General features: G+C 43.4%; 2 protein-coding genes across 3 annotated transcripts in view; both read left to right on the top strand.

Annotated features, from left to right (window-relative positions):
* Positions 1–5,574, top strand: part of sil1 (SIL1 nucleotide exchange factor) — a 7,249-nt gene extending 1,675 nt beyond the window's left edge. The window contains exons 3-12 of the mRNA XM_005749118.1: positions 652–793; positions 1,674–1,779; positions 1,922–2,018; positions 2,135–2,221; positions 2,330–2,425; positions 2,509–2,630; positions 3,144–3,240; positions 3,468–3,632; positions 3,801–3,965; positions 4,050–5,574. Coding sequence (XP_005749175.1) covers positions 652–793; positions 1,674–1,779; positions 1,922–2,018; positions 2,135–2,221; positions 2,330–2,425; positions 2,509–2,630; positions 3,144–3,240; positions 3,468–3,632; positions 3,801–3,965; positions 4,050–4,247 — 1,275 coding nt within the window. The 3' untranslated portion in view covers positions 4,248–5,574. The remainder of the gene's footprint in view (positions 1–651; positions 794–1,673; positions 1,780–1,921; positions 2,019–2,134; positions 2,222–2,329; positions 2,426–2,508; positions 2,631–3,143; positions 3,241–3,467; positions 3,633–3,800; positions 3,966–4,049) is intronic.
* Positions 5,575–6,392: 818 nt separating this feature from the next.
* uvssa (UV-stimulated scaffold protein A) overlaps positions 6,393–19,789 on the top strand; it is a 35,580-nt gene continuing 22,183 nt past the window's right edge. For both annotated transcript variants that reach the window (XM_005749117.1, XM_005749116.1), the window contains exons 1-8: positions 6,393–6,562; positions 7,020–7,139; positions 9,754–9,907; positions 10,452–10,628; positions 11,140–11,260; positions 11,433–11,939; positions 12,783–12,892; positions 13,504–13,632. In XM_005749117.1, the coding sequence (XP_005749174.1) occupies positions 7,030–7,139; positions 9,754–9,907; positions 10,452–10,628; positions 11,140–11,260; positions 11,433–11,939; positions 12,783–12,892; positions 13,504–13,632 (1,308 nt within the window). In that variant the 5' untranslated portion in view covers positions 6,393–6,562; positions 7,020–7,029. The remainder of the gene's footprint in view (positions 6,563–7,019; positions 7,140–9,753; positions 9,908–10,451; positions 10,629–11,139; positions 11,261–11,432; positions 11,940–12,782; positions 12,893–13,503; positions 13,633–19,789) is intronic.

The following is a 19,789-nucleotide window of genomic DNA, read 5'->3' as shown; positions in this document are numbered from 1 at the left end:
CACTCGCTTACGTCACTGTCGTGAGACATTCACGCAAAAAATCACGGTTTTAGTAACGCAGTAACGCAGCGTTCCTACGGGAAAGTAATCTAATTACCGTTTTTGCAATAGTAATCCCTTACTTTTACTCCTTACTTTAAAAAAGTAATCGGATTACAGTAACGCTACTGCCCATCTCTGCTGGTAACAAATGAAGACATCAGTGTTTTTATGGCAGTACACCATAAATGACAGTATCTTGTACCGGGACTCATGCAAAGAATAAAAATGAAGGGCTGCAAATCAGCAGAACTGGTCTCCTTGTTTTACATGCTGAAAGCGATGATGCCTTTGTTCTGTGCACTGTCGCTTCTCAGGAGGAATGTGACTCATAGTCTAAAGGGGCTTTGCATGATTAGTAACACTAAAGAGAATAAAGGCGCTGTATAAATGCTGGTATATTTCCATGAAGTTAATTAGCCTCTTTAGAGAGAACTTGGAGTGTTAGAGCTGGAGTGCTCGTATGCTGATGTAAGTAAAAATAAAAAACAGCAGTTTAATAATCAAGCACCATCACAAATGGCATCTGAGTTTGAATGAAACCCAAAGAAAGGTGTTTGTCATTAAACCAGGGAGGTGTCTAAATTTCTTCCCATGTTTCTCTTTGTGCAGTCTGGAGGCGATTTAATCGTGGTGGAAAACCCAGAACATGAGGCTGTAAACGGTGAAGAGGAAGACGTGGCAGTAGATGATGTGGAAGATGATGAATTAGACGTTGTCCAGCCCAGTGAGCAGTGGCAGACACTTAAACCAGGTCATGCCCTCAGTGTTTTCCTTCACAGGGCTTTTTCTCTGGTCTGAATAATGACAATCAGTCCTAAGATAAACACAACTTTGTGTATGATCTAATGCTTCAGATGAGGATAGATGAAGCCTCCATATGGGATTTATTTGATCCTCCTTTCATGTAACCTCACAAAGGTTGTTACATTTTCTCTATGCAAAATCATCATTTTAGTATCTGTGAAGTTTAATCGTGCCAACACAGTTATTGTGATATTTAGTTAAATAACCATTATTGATGCAACAATCAACACTTACCCATGTTGCAGTTCCTTTGGTGGCTCCAGAAGGGAGTGAGTCCCAGTAGCTGTAGCAGTCTCCATGGATGTCCTGTTAATAAGGCCAACGAAACGATGTTTAGTCTCTTACAAGCTGGTAACAAAGTGTTGTCTGGTTCACCCTTAAACCTAGCTGGTGTTTTTTCTGCTTGAATGATTCGGTGTTAAGTGGCTTAACAAACCAAAAGGTACAAAGTCTAGAGTGGAAAGAAGTGAAAAGCAGCCAGTGCACAAAGAGGCTCGCAAAGACTTTCAGAAAGCAGAAAATCTAAATGTAGCAACAGGAAGGGTGGTTCAAAACATTTTCAGAGTACTTCATCACAAAAATTCACATTAGTGTGGCAGCGTGTAATTGTTGTTATTGACAGACATGATTTGCTGCACATACTAAAGGCTTTTATGCGGGACCTTATATCACATATACACAGCCATTAGCTGACTCAAACATCGGTTTGTATTTGCATCCATCCATTTTCTGCTGCTTCTGGGTCGCATCAATCTGCGAGCTCACGAGTTTCATAATATTCAGCAGTCGTATAATTATTTTGAGCAACTCTGTCTGTGCACACACAGGTCAGGCAGTGCCACAAGGTTCTCACGTGAGGCTGAATCTGCAGACAGGTGAGAGGGAGGTCAGACTGGGAGAAGAGCAGCTGAAATACTGGACAGAGGAGCACAGGTGGGGGTCCAGGCTAAAACTTCAGTCTGCAGACAGTAGTTTATTTTGCTCCCTTTAATACTTCTTCCAGCAAAGTGCACCCAGTAGGGGGCAGTAGTAGGAAAAGATAAAATGGCTTTGCAGTAAAAGTGTACATTTGCAGGGAGGAAGAAGATTCCTTTAATCCCGATGAGCTGAAACGAGCCATGAAGAAGATAAAAGAGGACTGGAAGCTTGCAAGCAAGGACACAGAGCAGAAGGTAGCAGCTCAAATGCCACTGTTGAACTTCTGATTACATGCTGGCAGCAGAAGCTTTAAGTGTGCCCACATATGAGCCTTTACTGTGTGTCTCCACTGCTCGCTGGGCGCTTCTAGGACTCTGCGGCTTCTAAGTTTCGCACAATGGAGGAGTTGAAGAAAGACATGGCTCAGCTGGACCTGCTGCTGGAGACGGATGTTCAGGTACATCAGTGTTCCTGGATCTCGCGTATGATTGTGACGTGACCTTGAGTGAGCTGTTACTGGGAAACGTTTTGAGCTTCAGTCAAATGAAGTTTCTTGCATGTGTAGATAATGAGGCGTCTGCTGGAGCAGTTCAACAGCAGCAACTCAACTAGCGAACAAAGACTGAGCATCCTGACGGAGCTCGAATATCTGGTGCATCAGGTAACACACACACAGGATGATGTTTCACACTGTGGTGAATTGTCCCGTCTCTAACCCTGCATGCATGCTTGTATGTGTGCTAGGTGGATAATGCTCAGACTCTGTGCTCCATGGGGGGCCTCCAGTTCCTTTTAGAAGGTCTGAACAGCTCTGACTTCAGATTACAGGAAAGCTCTGCTTTCGTCCTGGGCTCTGCATTAGCCAGGTATGATATTTAGACTTGATTAAGCTTGATTAGTCTGATGTTCCAGATATGCAGATATGTCACTTCTTGCTGTACAGTGGTGTCTGTGATCACATCGAGCTTCTGTAGCTGTTTAAAATCAAAACAGGTGGTTTTTAAATACATTTTTGACTTTTCTCTGCAAATTGTGCACAACATTGTGTTTTGTTCTTGTTTACTATGTGACTGAGTTGTAATGCAATAACCCTGATTGTGATGACACTCCAACAGTGCTGCAGCTTATCAGATGAAATCGTATGATGTCACAGAACACTGGCTGCACAACATGTGGTGCATCATGGTTTTGGGTTCTTTTTGGAAAAAAACCAAATTAGAATTTTGAAAGCCAAGCAGCAACTTCCAGGCGTCGGAAAGTTCCAAATAATAGTCAAATAGTTGAATATGAGTCTTGAAAGTCTCAAATCTCTTCTGAGCAAAACACTTGAGTTGAAAGCAAACACGACTGTCAGCGTTGTCACACTTTGTGTCCTGCAGTAATCCAGCAGTTCAAGTTGAAGCCGTGGAGAATGGCGCTCTGCAGACACTGTTAACCACGCTGGCCACTGCTCAGCAACTCAGAGTCCAAAAAAAGGTAAGCACACACACACAGCTTTCAGTTTATGTTCAGAAAGTTGGAGACAACACGTTGCACAGAGAGCTTGACAAAAGAAGGCAACTCGACTTGTTTAGGTTTGTGAAGATGCTTCACCTCTCATCCAGGAAACTCTCAAGACTACCATGACTTGTAAGAATGAGAACAGACACACACACACACACACACAGCTGAAGTGTATATGTGTGTGTGTTCGTTCTGTCTAGGTTCTGTTTGCAGTGGCTTCCCTCTTGCGTCACTTCCCCTATGCACAGCGTCACTTCCTGACACGTGGGGGTCTGCAGGTCCTGTCAGAGCTGTTCAGGACTGACAACAGTGGAATTCTGCGTACACGCATCGTCACCATGTTATACGATATGATTACTGAGAAGGTACAGTAGACGCACGCTCCTGCTCCTCGATTCCAAGCCCAGTGCAGTGCTCCTCTTCAAATACAAGGTCTAAATGATCTGAATGATTAAAGTTGGTATCAGTAGGTTGGGACTTTCCAGTGCCCAGCTCGTGGGATCGTTCTCATGATCTCTTCTCTCCTCTTCCAGGAGCTGATCTTCCAGGGAGGTCTGGACCCAGTACTGGACGCGTCTCATGATGAGCGGCGGCGTCAGTACTCTAAGGTGTCTTTGCAGGAGGAGCTGTTGGAGAAGGGCTGGTGCATTCTGGTCCCACAGCTCCTGGAGTCTTCAGAGAATGACTACAGAGAGAAGGTGGGTGGTTTCATCTATTTTGCATTAATAGTATAACAACTGTTAAAAAGAACTTTCCCTGAGAGTCGGTGCTGTTTTTTGCAGGCTCTCCGGGCTTTGTTGGCAATGGCTCCAGTGTGTTTGGATCAGTACCGCTCAGACGGCTCTCTGCAGGCTTCTCTTCACTCTCTGAAGCAAGAGTACCAGGACATGATCCAGTCAGAAATAATTCTAGCAGAAGCGAACAGCTACTTTGAGGAGATTGTAGAACTCATCGATGCACTGCAAGTGAAAATGAAATGATCAGAGGACAGCACTTTGACGTTTCATGTGAACATGGCGTACATCGAGGAGCTGGCACTTTTACTCTGTTGGGGTCAGACAGTCGATCGCAGAGCAGTGGACAAGGAACACAATTTTGAGGACATAACGAGTGAGCTGGAAGACAGAGCTGCGATTAGTCAGCATGAACACAACCAACAAATACTTCACGTGTTGCCTAAAAATGTTCTCCACACGTCTGAAGCTGTTCGTATGGCCTCTCTGAGAGGTCACATCGAGGGTGATTTTACCATCAATAACGTTACTTTTCTTCCAATCACTGTGGTGAGTGGGTAGGGTGGTGTGTGGGTAGGGTGGTGTGTGGGTAGGGTGGTGTGTGGGTAGGGTGGTGTAGTCCAGGTATGTGCTCCAGATGCTATAGAGGATGTGCACATACTGACTGCACACACACCGCTAATCCCAAAGAGCAGTGATCCCTGTTGCTGTATGGAGTCTCTTCTGGTTGCCGTCACAAGTGAATGTGTCACAGAAGGAATTGGTTCACAGTGACGGTGGCATGGTGATGGCCATGTAGTCCCGCTGCACGTTTGATGGGAAGCAAGAGCTGGGTCATGTGCTTTGCAGCAACGTCACTTTGCCAGGATGTAACTGGCTTCACTTCCTCTAACATTAGACATCAGGTTGGGTAAGTGCGCGTGTTATGGGTGTTAAGTCAGATTCATGCAGAAGGCAGCGTCGGCAACGTCTGATCACAAACGTGGATGTTTACTGGCAGCAGAGCGACGGATTTTATGAAGACCGTCAAGCAACACAACAGCTGCAGCTGAAGTATCTGAATGTGGAATAGAGTGCTGTACATACAGTATTAAACAACACTGTATGATTGCATGTTCAAGGTTAGCCCTTAAGTTGCTGTGCTTATCCCCAGATCCCCCTCTGTATGCCTCATGAAAACCAGACTTTGTGACCACATGGGGATGTAAAAACTGTTTGACACAATTTTAAAGTCATGCCGCTCTGTGTGCTGGACAGTGTGAATGATACTGTAACATGAACGAGTGTTGTTGGTGGCATACAGACAGAAGGACATCGTCTGCTGTGCCAGGTGTAGCAGTCCACTTCCAGCTCCTCTAGGTCCTGACCTGAACCCACTGCACCACCCCTTCCCTGCAGCAGAGCCACAGACCACACCCCCACCACAATTACTGTTTATGTAACTTAGGCAACCTGACTTACACCCAATGGAAACACGTTTTTCATCTGTTTTAAAATAAGAAAACAGGATTGTATTTGAAATGTTATTTTCTAAGACTAATATGTTCTACTCTATAGGTTACAGGAAATTTAAGCGTCTGGTAATACAAGTTATTGCAACTAACAAGAATGTGCTGCAAGTTGCAGTAGAATTTGGATAGATTTAGCTCTTTTGGGGTGTGGTGGGTTTTGTAGTAATATTTTCATTCTGGACTGATAACTTCAACATATTCATGTGCTTATTTATTTGAAAAAGATGGTGTTCTGTTGATGTATGTTCGAGAAAATAACTTATAGCTCCACAATAAAAATAAAAAGAGTGTTTCCAGACAAAAATGTTCACTAAACTTTCTTTTAGATTATTCTCTCTGCTGTATTTCAGTAAGTGTGCAGACACTGTAGATGTATTTGCAACCGTGCATGGGTACAAGATCGATTTTCAAGATTAATCTGGTAAAGAATGCAAATAGATCTCTTCCCTGTGTGATTCTGTGAATGGCACTTTGATCACTGTGTTGTCGCATAGATCAGATTGTGCTGCCACCATGAGGTGGAAAGAGAAATGACATTTTAGTAATTCTGTTTGTGGTCGCTGACCGTAAATAATACATCTTAATGTAGAAGCGGAGGCCCATGTAAAATCTGACTTAGGTCCATGATTTGGACACGCCCCCATACAAAACATTTATTTTGAAGGGGTCACTTTTAAAAAGTTTTTTTAACACTGGAAATCCTCGCCTCTCTCAAACCCAGACTGCAGCCGATGTTTAAGAACTGTGTTTAGGAAAAGCAGCTGTTTGTTGTTTCCCACTCGCCCCTGAGCGACAGCCATGAGCTACAGTCAGTAAAATGATAATAAAGCACAATCGACAGGCACAGTTTGAAGCTCTTATTCTGAAAAGTCAAACCGGTAGTGCGTTCGCTTTCAGGAAGTGCATGACATAACTAAACGCTGCCGTATGTAAACAGAGAAATACAGCCGCGTTTCAGTTGTTGATCTTTGTCATGAATGAAGCGGCTCACGGAGGGGACTCGTTAACCGGCAGAAGCCTCCCTGAGGTTCAGTGTGTTTGAACAAGCTGGTAAGAAGCTAACCGGCAGATGCTGTTGTGTTCGTGTTTTGTTAGGATTGTGCCAGCTAGGTGGATGCTAGCCTTAAATGACTCCACCTGAAATCTGGAGACTTCTTTGTTTCTTTGATTTGAATTGTGTATATTTTTCTGTATCTGGTTAAATTTTATAAAATAAAAAGCGCTGCACAAATATCTGATTAATACTGACTGCCAGTAGCAAACAGCGTGTGTCAGCGACTGTTATAAAGGTCACAGTTACTAACGTGGGTCATACTGGGCTGTGAAAAATAACAGATGATTTGCTTAAAAATGGCAGCGGTGTACCTAAAATGCTAATAACAAGTTTTTCAACTTCAGCATTGCCAGCTGTCCAGTTTGAATATGAAAGATTTTAATTCAGAGTAAAGGTTTACCTTTGTGTAACTTGAGTCACTCTGTATAGTTAAAGGTCTGTTTTTGTGTGCAGATGAACAGTGATGGAGCTGTCTCAGAGGGAGCGTCTATCGGTGTTGGTGGAGGAACTGACCACATCAGGACAGCCACAGCTCAACCAAGACAAAATGAAGGAGGTCAAAAAGCTCTGCAAGTATGGCATCAGCATTTCCACAGTTAGTTGTAGGTGTAAAGTGGAATTATGAAACAAATGAAAGACTCCAAAATGTGCAGTCCTTTGGAAAGGGGTCAGGATTGCAAGTATCTGACATCAGAGTAAGGAAACCCTGAATCTACCAAGATCTGTTATCAAGCGCACAGATTGTCTAGAGAATGTCAAACGGGGCACATAGAATAACAACAACCCACATTCATCAACAAGCTAATTTAATATCACTTCATACTATATCACTGTCATCAAGTGGGGACAATGCAATGCAAACATAGCCCATGTGTTACCTGATGGGTGCAGCGTTGCTGTTGAGGGGTTACTGTTGCTGCTGATAGTGCTGGAGGGCAGGGCTGTGATGATCTGAGACGTGAGAGATTAAAAAGTCCACAGGAGAGATTGTAGCTGATAGAACAAGTCTAATGAGATTACAATAAAATAAGAATTCAGCCAAAAAATCTATACACATAAAATACACACACACATGCACATACAGTGACATTTTACACTGTACATACTATGGCCACTTTCCAGAATCCTTCTCTTATTAATTATTCCAGGTGCTATAATAATAAAGTAATAAATATTAAATAATGTATTTATGATGATTCAATTTGCTTGACTCTCCGCTCTGTGCAGAAAGCTTTTAAATGTTTAAACTGTAGAGATAAAATCATTTTGCTGCTGTAAATTCAGCATTTTGTCTTATTTTCAATGTAAATCTAATATAATCTGTTTCTTAATGTATTTTCTTAGAAAGACAGTGTGTTTTAATCCATAATTATGTGGATATGCATATCAGTTTTTAGTGAAATATAAACCCCCAAGAAAGGCAGGGAACTTGCTTTAAAACTAAATATGTTCCCTAAAGCGTGGACAGACCTACAGACCCATGACACTCTTACTCAGTTAGCTAGCAGCTAATGACCAGCACAGTTGTGCAGTTAATAAAAGGACAGGTAATATTTGTCGTGCTGTTGCACACACAGCGCGCTCATTTGTCTCATCAGTTACCACAAGACAATTTACCAACGTGTAATAATAACTTAATACTCCTGTGTGTTATAATTCAATAAAAGGACTAGATGTTACAGTGCCTGATAATCCACTGCTTCAAATGGAGAAAGTCTTGGTGGCTGTTATGAGGACAGCGGACGCATCGTTGTGTGCCTCAACTTCACGGCGTGTTTCGCCTTTTATCACAAGTTAATCTGCCATTTTTTACCTTCCTTGGTTTGGTTTAGGGATTAGAGATCTGATCTAGACTATAATATTTAAATCTTGGGACACATCGTCAGTAGTGGACCTTGGATTCATCGGGTTTTTTGGCCATTATCACCAGACACCCTCATCCAAGGAGGCTCTGCTAGGGTTGAACTAGTGTGTCACTGGTTTATGTTAACATTGTTATTTCTCTTCTACTTTCTTCTGTTTAGTTTTCTACCATGTATCCACCGCAGCACGGTGGCACAGCGGTTAGCACTGTTGCCTCAGGTCCCGAGTTCAGTGCCGCCATCAGGCTGGGCTCTGATGTTTGCATGTTCGTGTGGGTTCTCCCCGGGTGCTCCGGCTTCCTCCCACAGTTATGCAGTTAATGGGGATAGGTTAATTGGAAACACTAAATTGCCCATAGTGTGAATGCGCGAGTGAGTTTAAAACGAATGGTTGTCTTTGTATGTGCATTAGCCCGGCTGCGACAGACCGGTGACCTGTGCACCCCGCCTCTTGCCCTAAGACAGCTGGGATAGGCTCCCACGACCCTGAAAAGGAGAAGCGGAAGCGGATGGATGGATGGACATCAATTCACTGTAACTGAGAAGTAAAATGTAAAAATTTTTAAAGCTTTAAAGTTTTGGAGCCTGACTTTTTCAAAGGTTGATAGAGACAAGTAAGACAAAAGAGACGAGAGGAGAGCCAGGAGGGGGGGCACCTGATCTGGCTTCCCACACCTCCCTGCCGGATCGGGCTGTACGCTCTACCTACAGTGTATGCTGTACACCCTGCTTACTGGTTTCTGTTGCATCAGTCTTCGTCTCGCAACCAGCGCGCTCTGCCATCAAGGGCGAGCATTGGTCAATGGTAGTCACGTGACCGATGCAAGCCAGATCATTTTATTTAGCGAAATTGTGATTAATAATGAAATGTTATTGTTGAGAGGCACAGGGAACGCCGTTAAAAAAAATGTCTAAAGAAAAGGCCACCTGGGGCACCATCAGGAAAGGGGGAGGAGCTCAAGCCCCAACCCCTGCACGTGCCTGCCACAGAGGATCAGGATGAGAATCACCATTTCCCACGAACAGATAAAAAGTTACTGGACAGTCAAATAAAGGTTACACAAAGAACGAAAGAAAACAGCTGATCATTCAATACAATAAGACCTTATCATCCAAAGCAATTTATGTAAGTGTGTATGAACTTGTATTTGTCTATACAAGAAAGGTTTTATGAAAACTGACAGTATTTATGGTAAATGATGGTTACGTGTTAAATACAGTCGTGTAATTCTTTGTCAGCATTATGAGTACAACAAATGTCAAGTTCTTTCGTGATTCATAACATAAAATTTAGTTACTCTGCACCTGTTCTCCACTCCTCACAGAGTGTCTAATGACTGCATAGACCATGTGTACCACTCAGTGATGTCCCAGCTCAACCAAGAACATGCTGAGATCCGGCTGTCTGCCTTCCAGATCGCCGGTGAGCTCTTCTCCAGGTCACACCACTTCAGGATGCTGCTAGTGGACAACTTCCAGGTAAATCAGCTGCTAGTAACTAGTAATCATCTGAGATCATCCAGTGCACACCAAACATTACAGGACCTGCTTTCTACTGGCAGAATAAGGCCAATGGTGGCTTTTTATAGCAGTCACCACACTGCTACAAAAGCCATCATATCAGTTTTGGCAATATCCTCAACTCTACTCGCAGAAATGCTACCCTGTGACAGAGCCTCCAGGATATTTTTTGTGTTTAAACATCCTGGTTGTCTAGCGCCATTAGCATGCTAGCACTGCTAACTGTTGAGTCGAATGTTTGTTGTGAGCGGGTCCCAGTCTTACAGTTATTTAACACTAAAAACAAAATAAAAAAGTAACGGCGCGAAGGCAAACTGAAAGTCTTTTTAGCTGTTCGGCTGATATCGGTTCACGTTTGCGCACTAAGTGATCTGTGTAGGATAAATCCACGTACAGTGAATCCCATTCAAAGAGGAACGATACAAACACTCAGCTTTAATATTAGGATGTCTTTCTTTCTGTGTCCCCCTCATCTATTCCTCCGCCTCTCTTCTTCCCACAGGAGTTCTTGGAGCTGACGGTAGAGACTGATTCAGAGCAGCCCCTCCCTCCTCCTAAAGAAGTAGCCAGGAAGCTGAGAGCTCTGGCAGTCCAGACTGTGCAGTCATGGCAAACGTCTTATGGCTCTGCTTATAAGAAGCTGGCACTGGGCTACAACTTCCTCAAACAAGTTAAAAAGGTGAGCGATGCAGAGATACAGAGTGACTTTTATTAACTGGAAACAACCCATGTGGTATGAGGCTAATGCAGAGGCCTCGGTTTGAATCCGCCGCAAGACCCTGTACATGAGGAAAACACACTGAAATAACATCAGAATTACCTGTGAGAAGATCCACAGGCAGTATGATACAAACAACGAGGTAAAGGAGTGTTATTAGGAAGCGTTCTGTGTTCTGCTTATCGGATTTAGATTTCAGAACTCTCAGTATCAGCCTTAAAAATCCTCTAGCAGTTGGACTTTATGAAAAATAGAAGTGCACTACAGATTCTGGAAACTGCAGGATGCTGGTGATCTGTAAAGACATGTTAAAGAGCCATAAGTTTACCAGCTGCAACAGTGACATTGTTTGGACCTTGTGAGTGAGGAACCACCATAAAGGCAGTTGTTCATCTTTGTGTGCATGGGTAGATTTACTATTTGAGAAGATACTCTCTAGTTTTTGTGATCAACAATGTGTACATGCTTTCAGGTGGACTTCCAGGACATTGAGGCGAGAACAGTAGCAGAGAGGACGAGGGAGGAGGAAAGACGGAGGAGAGTGGAGAGGATCTACAAGGAGAAAGTAGAAGCAGCAGCTAAAGAAATGGAGGGTAAAACGACATCGTGTTATCCCTGCTTCTAGTTTTAATACCAAGGTTTTTATTTCCATTATCAGAAACTGTTAAACACCCAAAGTCTCAGTGGTTTTGTTTGTAACTGGATCTTTACACATGGTGTTATTAATGTTTGGGCATTAAGACTTTTATATTGTTTCTTTGTTAGAGTTACAGCAAGAAATAGAAGCAACGCTGACAGAGATGGAATCGTGCATGAGGCTGCTTTTCCCAGATTTCAGCCCCATAGACATCCAAACAGCCAACAGCAGCCCCTCCAACTCCCAGCCAGCCACTAAGTGTCCTTCAGATGATGAGCAGCCCTGCTGCAGCAAAGACCTGAGGGCTGATGGCAGAGTGGGAAAGGTGCAAGAAAGAGATGAGAATACAGGAAGCATGGGAATGACAGAGGAAAACAGCAAGAACTGGAAGGAGAAAAGAGAGAGGGAAAAAACAAAGAAAAGGTCTGAAGGTACAGAAGGCAAGGATGGGGAGAAGCAGGAAATGGACAAAAGTAAGGAAGCTGAAAGGAGGGAAGTCATGGAGGAGCAAGAAGAAGAGAGCGAGCAGGAGGAAAGTAATACAGACAATGAAGAAGAGGCTGGTGATGAAGACTTTATCAGGAACTCAGGCCTCATATCTCACTCCTACAGTCTGGATCTGAACCTCAGTCCTGGTGCGTAGAACACACACATGTGGAAGCTTGACGTTGAAACTCCAGTGAAGAAAACAATAAATCACAGCAAAACCTTCGAACACACCACAAACGTTACTCCCGAAACAGCCTCTGGACATTATTAAGCTAATACATTTATACAGCGTAGCTTATAAACTGGCAATTTAGAGTGTAGCATTCACACACTATCCAGTCTAACCACTTATTTGTAGGGCTGTGTGTCAGACTGCACTCAAAGTGATGAAAAGGGTTAGTTGCTACATCCAGAAATGTGTTCGACGTCACAGTCTATGCCACATCATGTCTGTGTCAGCAGGATGTGCATGTGTGGGTAGCATGTCTGGCTTTGGATGATGAACATTTTACTTTTTATCTTCACTCAGAGCTGAACGCACCTGCTTTTATCTCAACAGGGCAAAAGTAAATGCAGGTAATAAATTCATTGAAGACTGAGGCCTTTGGTCTGTTCAGTGAAATGAAGACGAGGGTTTGGGAGCAGCAGAGATTTCCTGTCTGTGTAAAGCGCTCGATGTGTTACATGTGATTACAGTTCAGTCGTTAACATTCAGACATAACACAGTGCCTGTTTGATTAAAGCCTGTAAACATGTGACTGCACCACAGATAAGTTTGACTCTAATAGAACTCATGAAGGATGTTGCACTTGTGGCATTTCATATACAAATGTCTAAATAATATCACGGGGCTCTTCTGAGTAGAGCAGCGGTGTCCAGGTAAATGGATCATGCTGTTTGATGAGAATCCTTCTCAAAACAGGCCTCTGATAGTCCTTCCTGTTAATGTGTTCGCACAGTCAGACCAGTGAGCGCGGTTTTTCTTCCAGGTCTTCATGTGAAGGAGACGGAGGATAACGAGCCGGTGGTTTCCACTGTGATAGACCTCCATAAACTCATAACAACCAAACATCTGCCAGCTGTGCAGGGCTGGGTTCAGGTAAGAACACACACACACACACACACACACACACACACACACACACACGCACACACCCCTTGTGTGTTTGTTATGGTGTTACATTCTTTTAAGACTCTCGAGTGCCTCTCTGCTAGCGCTGCATTAAACATGAAAATAAGCTTCTGAGCACTTGTTTCCATGTAAACAGAGGGTGAGATATTATTTTAGACATTTAGTACTTTGAGAACATTGCTTCTTTTGATGTGCGTATATTTGTATCTTCTGCGTGTATGTAAGAATATATAAGCAGCATATATAAGATTGTGGACAGAGAGAACGTAGTCAGCGTTCTGAGAGTTTGGAGAAAGTCTGCCTCTGTGCGTTAACTGTGTTAAATACTGGTGTAAATACCTGCAGTGGCTCTGCTATCATACATCAATGTTCCTACATCAATGCTTAACCATGGTTTTGGAATCCACGATTATTTAGATTATTTCAAACCTGCTCCTGCTGGCTGACAGCGTGATTTCTATTGGTCACATTACTGAGGGCAGCCTGAGCAGCTGTCTGAGGATGGATGGATGGATGGATGGATGAGTGGATGGATGGATGCCATCTTAGCTATACTTCTGGTTTCCCTGTGTGTGCAGGTGTTCACCAAATCAGGTGCTGAGGAGCAGCTGTTGAGACGAGCACTTGACCTGAAGAGGTCTTTGGAAGCCACGCTGCAGAAACACAAAGAGCTTCACATCGACTACAAGGCCAGGGTCCGCAAAGTGGTGAGTTATAGCTAACGATACAGCTCGTAGTTAAGATTAGGCACGGGGCTCTCTTATTGTTAAATAATAAAAAAGTTGTTTGCTTACATTTAACATGTGTGAGCAGATTTCTTTGGTGCTCGTATAGAAGATAACCAGTAGATGGCAGCATTCTATTGTAAATCAAATAGGGGAGCCTTCCATTACATAGGTGACAGTACAGGAGTGAGGACTCTGATAGAGCAGCTGCAGCTGATACCTGGCTGCCTCTCTGCAGTGACCGACGGAGAAAAGCTTCATGTTTCTCTAAATTCTGTTGCGTTCTCCTGCAGCAGCAACCTGAGTGTGTTTATAGAGGGACACTGATTCCTCAACCAGAACCATTAAAATAAATAGCTTTTTAAAGGTTCTTTGTATTTGGAGAGAGAAGTTTAATGGAGTCCATAGAAGAATTTTCTGGAGTCAGCGCTGTCATCTCTGCTTCTCCGAGGACACTCAATATGTCATCAACTCCCTTTTAAAAAGTTTCCCTTTTACATCCAGGAAGGTGCATTTGGACTAAATTGGGTCCTTGTGTTTGTTTGGTTTTGCTGCACCTAACAAAGAATCAGGCTTGGCTACAGCTGTATATGTAGTAAAGCTGACTGAAGCCTCACTCTGTGCTATGTCAGCAGTACGTGACAGAGAAATATGTTGTACGTAAAGGCTTTGAAGGTGATGTTTACTTTAGCCACTTCTTTGTTGTCTTGGCAATATGTTCTGGGTCATCCATCTATCACAGTTCTGACTGAGGGGAGGAGGTTCTCATCCATCATCATAATTTGTTTCTTTAGTTGAATCTATAAAAATGTCAAAGATGACACATTTCGATAGACACACAGCAGTGTTTCTTTACTTTAAAGAGGCTTTAACAAGGTAATCCCTGAAGTGCTATTGGTAGAAAACTTGGAGTTCTTGTCGTAGTCTGCAGAGTGTCCTGACTGTGGCAACCCGAAAACAGTATGTGAAAGGCATGTTTTAACAGAAACGCCAGTAGCAACAGGCTTATGGAGCGATGAATCCAGACTCAAAATAAGGAGCAAGGTAGAAGACTGAGTGTCTGAAGTCATTGTAAAACATGCTGGAGGCTCTGTCATGGTTTCTGTCTGCATTTCTTTCAGTGGTGCTGCAGAATTTCCTTCGGGATTAATAAAGTATTCTGATTCTGATGTTGTCAAAACTATTTAAAGTACAACATACTGTCAGATTTGGATCCAGCATGCAACGCCATCTGGGAAGCGTTTGCGTTGGCTCCATGATCCCAAACACACTGCCGGTGCAGTAGAAGCATACTGGGATAGAAAAGCTCACTATCAGTCATGGATTGGCCTCCCCACAGCCTGGATCGCGTGGGATCCATCTTCATAGACAACAGATCAAAAGTTGGCCAACGTCGGAAGAAGATCTGTGCTGGGTGCAAATCCACCATCTGATCGGAGTTTGTTCTTCTCGTGTCTTATAATAATAGATTGCATTTGTATAGCGCGTTTTGAGACCCTCAAAGTGCTTTACTATTCATTCACTCTCACGTTCACACACTGGTGATGGCAGCTACAGTTGTAGCCACAGCTGCCCTGGCGCCATATTGCGCCATCAGCCCCTCTGACCATCACCAGGAGGCAGTAGGTGAAGTGTCTTGCCCAAGGACACAACGACCGAGACTGTCCGAGCCGATCACAAGACGAACTGCCGACTCTTGAGCCACGGTCGCCCACATCTTCATGTGTTCCTTCTGGGTACTCTGGCTTCCTCCCATAATCCAGAGACATGCAGTTAGTAAGGTTAGATTAAATAGTGATTGTAAACTGTCCACAGGTGTGAATGTGAGTGCGACCTGTGCAGGGTCTCCCTGCCCTTCCTCGTTCCTATGACAGACTCTAGCTCCATTATGACCCTGGATTGGAGAAGAAAACGGATCTAGCCCAGACTCGGTTCACTTCCTTTCCCTCAGACATTTTTATTGAAATTTATGCATCAATTTTACAAAAGACAAATTGAACAACATGCTGTTTTCTTTTTGTAGAACAGGAAACAACATGAGACGTACATTCCTGACTCTGTTCACTTTTAACAGCTGATGGCTGATATCAATGAAAGCTGTGCATTAGTCCCAGAAGGGCTCTAGCTTCCATCAACACAGCTTCACCACGAGCCGTGATACTCTCTGACTCAGCCAGTCAGGAGTATTTTGGGAAATGTTAGTAAGTGGTGTCTTACGTAGTTTAGTCTAGTCTCACATTGTACCTCCAGGGCTTGTAGCTAACGTGCAACTATCTCTAAAAGGTTCGCTAGTGACAGAGCAGGTAAGAGTGAAAACGTGCGCGCACACATTGTGTGAAGGTGTGACTTTAATGGTGTGCGTGTGGAGTTTATCTGCACAGTTAACCACAGATTAGTGCGCACACTTTGAACGAGACCCATCGCTGCCCTTCTGTCATGTAGATGCTCTTCAGGGATTTATTGTAATCTTTTTGCACTGTGCAAGGGTCCCTTTGGGTCCAATCATATAAATGTGGTCAGTGCAGAGTGCTGGTGCTGTGGGGCTGCCACTAACTTCTCGCAGCTGCACATCTGCAACATTGCTAGCACGCAGCGTACTATGAGGACAAGCCTTGTTGTGTCTGCGTCCGTGTCACCAAGCGAGCGCATCATCATTGTTTTTTGTTTTGATGTGCAAGGCTATAAAATATCCTCCTCCTTTTTCTTCTTTGAACGTCTTTTCCTGCGTGGGCTTCCAAGTCTCATGAGAGATCGAGATAGCAAGGATGGAAATATTAATAGTAGAGACATTTGGGAGAGGTGAGATAGTAGTGAGGTACAGCCATAATGCATAATGCATTAGAGGAGAGAGGAGAAATTGGGGAGCAAGGGGGAGGATGTACCCATTCATTCACTTCACCACCGCTAATGTGCCCCGTGGCTTGATAGCTGATAGGTCTATCTCGCTGCCTCTGTATCTGACTTGGGATCGCCACTCTGCTGCTGTTTGAGCAGGAGGGGCAGGAGAAGCGGCCCCTCCGACCAGCGGAAATGTCATTTCACGAGAGCTCTGCTTCATATTATTTGAAGTGGTTTAATGATGAACAGTTGCTGTTTTAGAGATGCTTACAACATGCTTGAAGTGCAGATAATTTCTAAAAGGGGAAAAAGAGGCAAATCCTAGAGAATCACTGCAGGCTGCCATTATTGAAGGACTGACAAATGCAAAGTGCATTACATGTTTGGGGAAAAAAGGCATAAAATTTGTAGAGTCTGAATCCATCTTTAGCTGAACAGAGTGGCACAGTGACAGTGACAGAGCGCCGGGCGTCTTACTCTGCCTGGTTATCACTGTCAGGGACCAGTCTGCTGCACCAGCAGGCCCAGCACTGTGATAACCACACAACTTACAGCCCCTTTATCATAATTAGCTTTTCCTTTTTAACCTTAAAAGGCCTTCCATTACTGGGTCCTTCTCTGTCGGGTGGCTGACACACCACGCGATTGGTTTCTCTCACAGCGGGCCTCTCAATATAGTCTCCCATAACGGGTGAGCTGCAGAGAAGGAAGAGCAGCTTTATGGAGGCAGATAGAGCTGCTGGTTTAAATAATGAGAAAAGAGAATCTAGGAGGGTGGAGTCAATTCAAATTTTATTTGTCACATGCACAGTCATACACGGTACGATATGCTTAGACAACTGCTCGTGACCTAAAGAGAAAAAGACTTATGAATAAGATAGGAAATAAATATGAAAATTAAAAAGGGTCAATTTAACTAGGAAGGAATCAAATAAAATATAAAAATTAAAGTAACTGTACAACAAAATACACAGTATAGAAATATATAAGAATGAATGAAGAAATATAAATATATATATACAATAACAGCAGCTGTACAAGTATTAACTGGAAATGAAGAAATATAATGTCCAGTGTTGTGCGATCTACATTATGTCTTGTGCAGTGCAAATATGCTTAAAGTGATTTAAGTGATGACCACGCAGTGTCGAGTGGATGGGAAGTAAAAGTAAAGGGTGTGGGGGGGAGCGGCCCTGTGAAGCTGTAGGCTTTCATGCCAATAATCCCACAGATGCAGCTGGGCGCACTCACGTTGCACCACGTTGCTCTGCTGTTGCACCTTACACCGAGACTCCTGCTATTACTTAATTCGTTTGTAGCATCCAAGAGCTTCCTGTTAGCTTTGTTCAGAATGCTGCTACCTCTGCGAGCAATGTTATCACAATAGATTTGTGCGTCCAGACAATCTGAACCTTTTTCTATAGATTTCCACGGTGACGGCAGACTCTGTAACTATTATATAATATAATGTAACTACGTTGGTGATGCAGCGCTGCAGGATTTGTTGGTGTCTGGGGCTGAACAATGAAAACTGCAGTTCCTTGAATGGCCACTTTAGGCTGAATAAATAACATCAGGATAGTGAGTCAAATGGAAACGCGTGCGTCTCTAAATATATGCTATATTCTTTCTTTTTGAATGATCATTTCGACCTTTTTAAAATTTGTCCTTTATCCATTGATGGAATTTTTCTTTGTTGTGTCAGTTGCACGTGCTTCCTGTCTGCTGATGAAGGCTGTGACATGAAAAAGACAAAGAAAATCCCATTTATTTGATGCTGTGATCAACAGCAGACGACACTCTTTGGTTTAATATTGTTACATTGCAGGTATGAGGCTGGTGCTGTTCAGCTAGTAAAAGCTTTTTTGTGTTTCGTGTGGAGGGACTTTAAGCATCTTAGCGCTGTCTCCTGCAGCGTCTTCTACAGGACCCTGCATACTTTTTAGAACAGCGGCTGCTTGAAATGCATTTTCAGTAAGAGCTATGAGATGTGAATCCTATATGCATCTGTCGAACCCCGCAAACTGAAAACGTGGGCTAATGTTTAGGAAAGGATAAGACACGCAGACTTATTTAAACATATCTGTTTTTAAGACTATATTCAGTCATTCTGGGCTCCATTCATACAGGCCAGGGCCTTGTTTACTGCTGATAACCCATCTTATCACAGCACAATGGATATGGCCGCCTGTTTCTCACTGGAGATAAACAAAGAAAGACTATCTCTCTATTTCTCTTCCAGCCCTCCCTCTTTCTCATGCGTACATCCATTCTCTGAATGGACCGGCTTCTCTCAGTTCTATACATAACATAGACACCAAATATACTTGTCTCAGTACCTTTGGGAATTTGCCTGCTCGATTTGGCCAAAAAGGTTTCATATAAATCCTTAGAACTTCGCATCCAGCCTTCATTGTTGTTCATTCATTTGTGGCCAGTCAGAAAACTGTCGGCTCGGTTGATTGGATCATCTTGTGCACATAACATGCATTTAAAAAATGGACGTAGCAAGTTTGCGAAGTCTCGTTCTTTTACGTGGAGCCAAACGGACAAAGGGGTGACGTACGCGGTACTTCAGTGCTTATTAGAATCACTTAATGCAAAATGACTGCAGTTGCAGGTGTATAGGGTACATTGCACAAACTCCTAAGAAGCCCATTGAAAGTTGGTATACCAGCTCAAGGCGAACTTGCTGTAAATGTGATTAGAATTTGGTGATTCAGACCCTGGATTCTCTAAATATGAGTGGATGGAAATGGATGGTTCTGCTACTGGAGTATAATGCAGTGAATCAGTGGGCACAGTCTGGTTTCATCAAGGATCTCTGATAGTATGAAAGAGGAAGGGTTTCCAAATTGGAAATGATGGATGCACTGGGATAGTCACGGTCCACCACTGACCAAAGGACCAAACCAGGCTCCGTAGCCCGGTCCTTCTTTGAAAGGTTTTTCTGGACATTTTAATTGTCTCGCCAAAGCTTTCAGTAGTTTTACTAGTAAAATAGAATAGCAGGGTAATTTCACTATGGTAGTAGGTGACAGTGGATAATAATGACTGTTTTGATCACAGATTGAGACGGGCTGGGAGGGGGAAATGAACTAGACAGCTGAAAATAAGCTCGCTGACAGGGGAAGGTTTGAGAAGCTCCAGGCTGGCTAATAGACCTGCCAGGCTAGGTTAGTGAAATAAAGATGTCACCTTATACATCATATAAGCTGACTGCTCTCCAGAGACAAAGGCTGCGTGTGTGTGTGTGTGTGTGTGTGTGTGTGTGTGTGTGTGTGTGTGTGTGTGTGTGTGT

The sequence above is a fragment of the Pundamilia nyererei genome, unplaced genomic scaffold, assembly GCF_000239375.1.
Source record: "Pundamilia nyererei isolate P.nyererei 1_Seehausen unplaced genomic scaffold, PunNye1.0 scaffold00237, whole genome shotgun sequence".
Taxonomy (NCBI): domain Eukaryota; kingdom Metazoa; phylum Chordata; class Actinopteri; order Cichliformes; family Cichlidae; genus Pundamilia; species Pundamilia nyererei.
The sequence above is the reverse complement of the archived record's forward strand: the minus strand, read 5'-3'. Positions and strand labels throughout refer to the sequence as shown.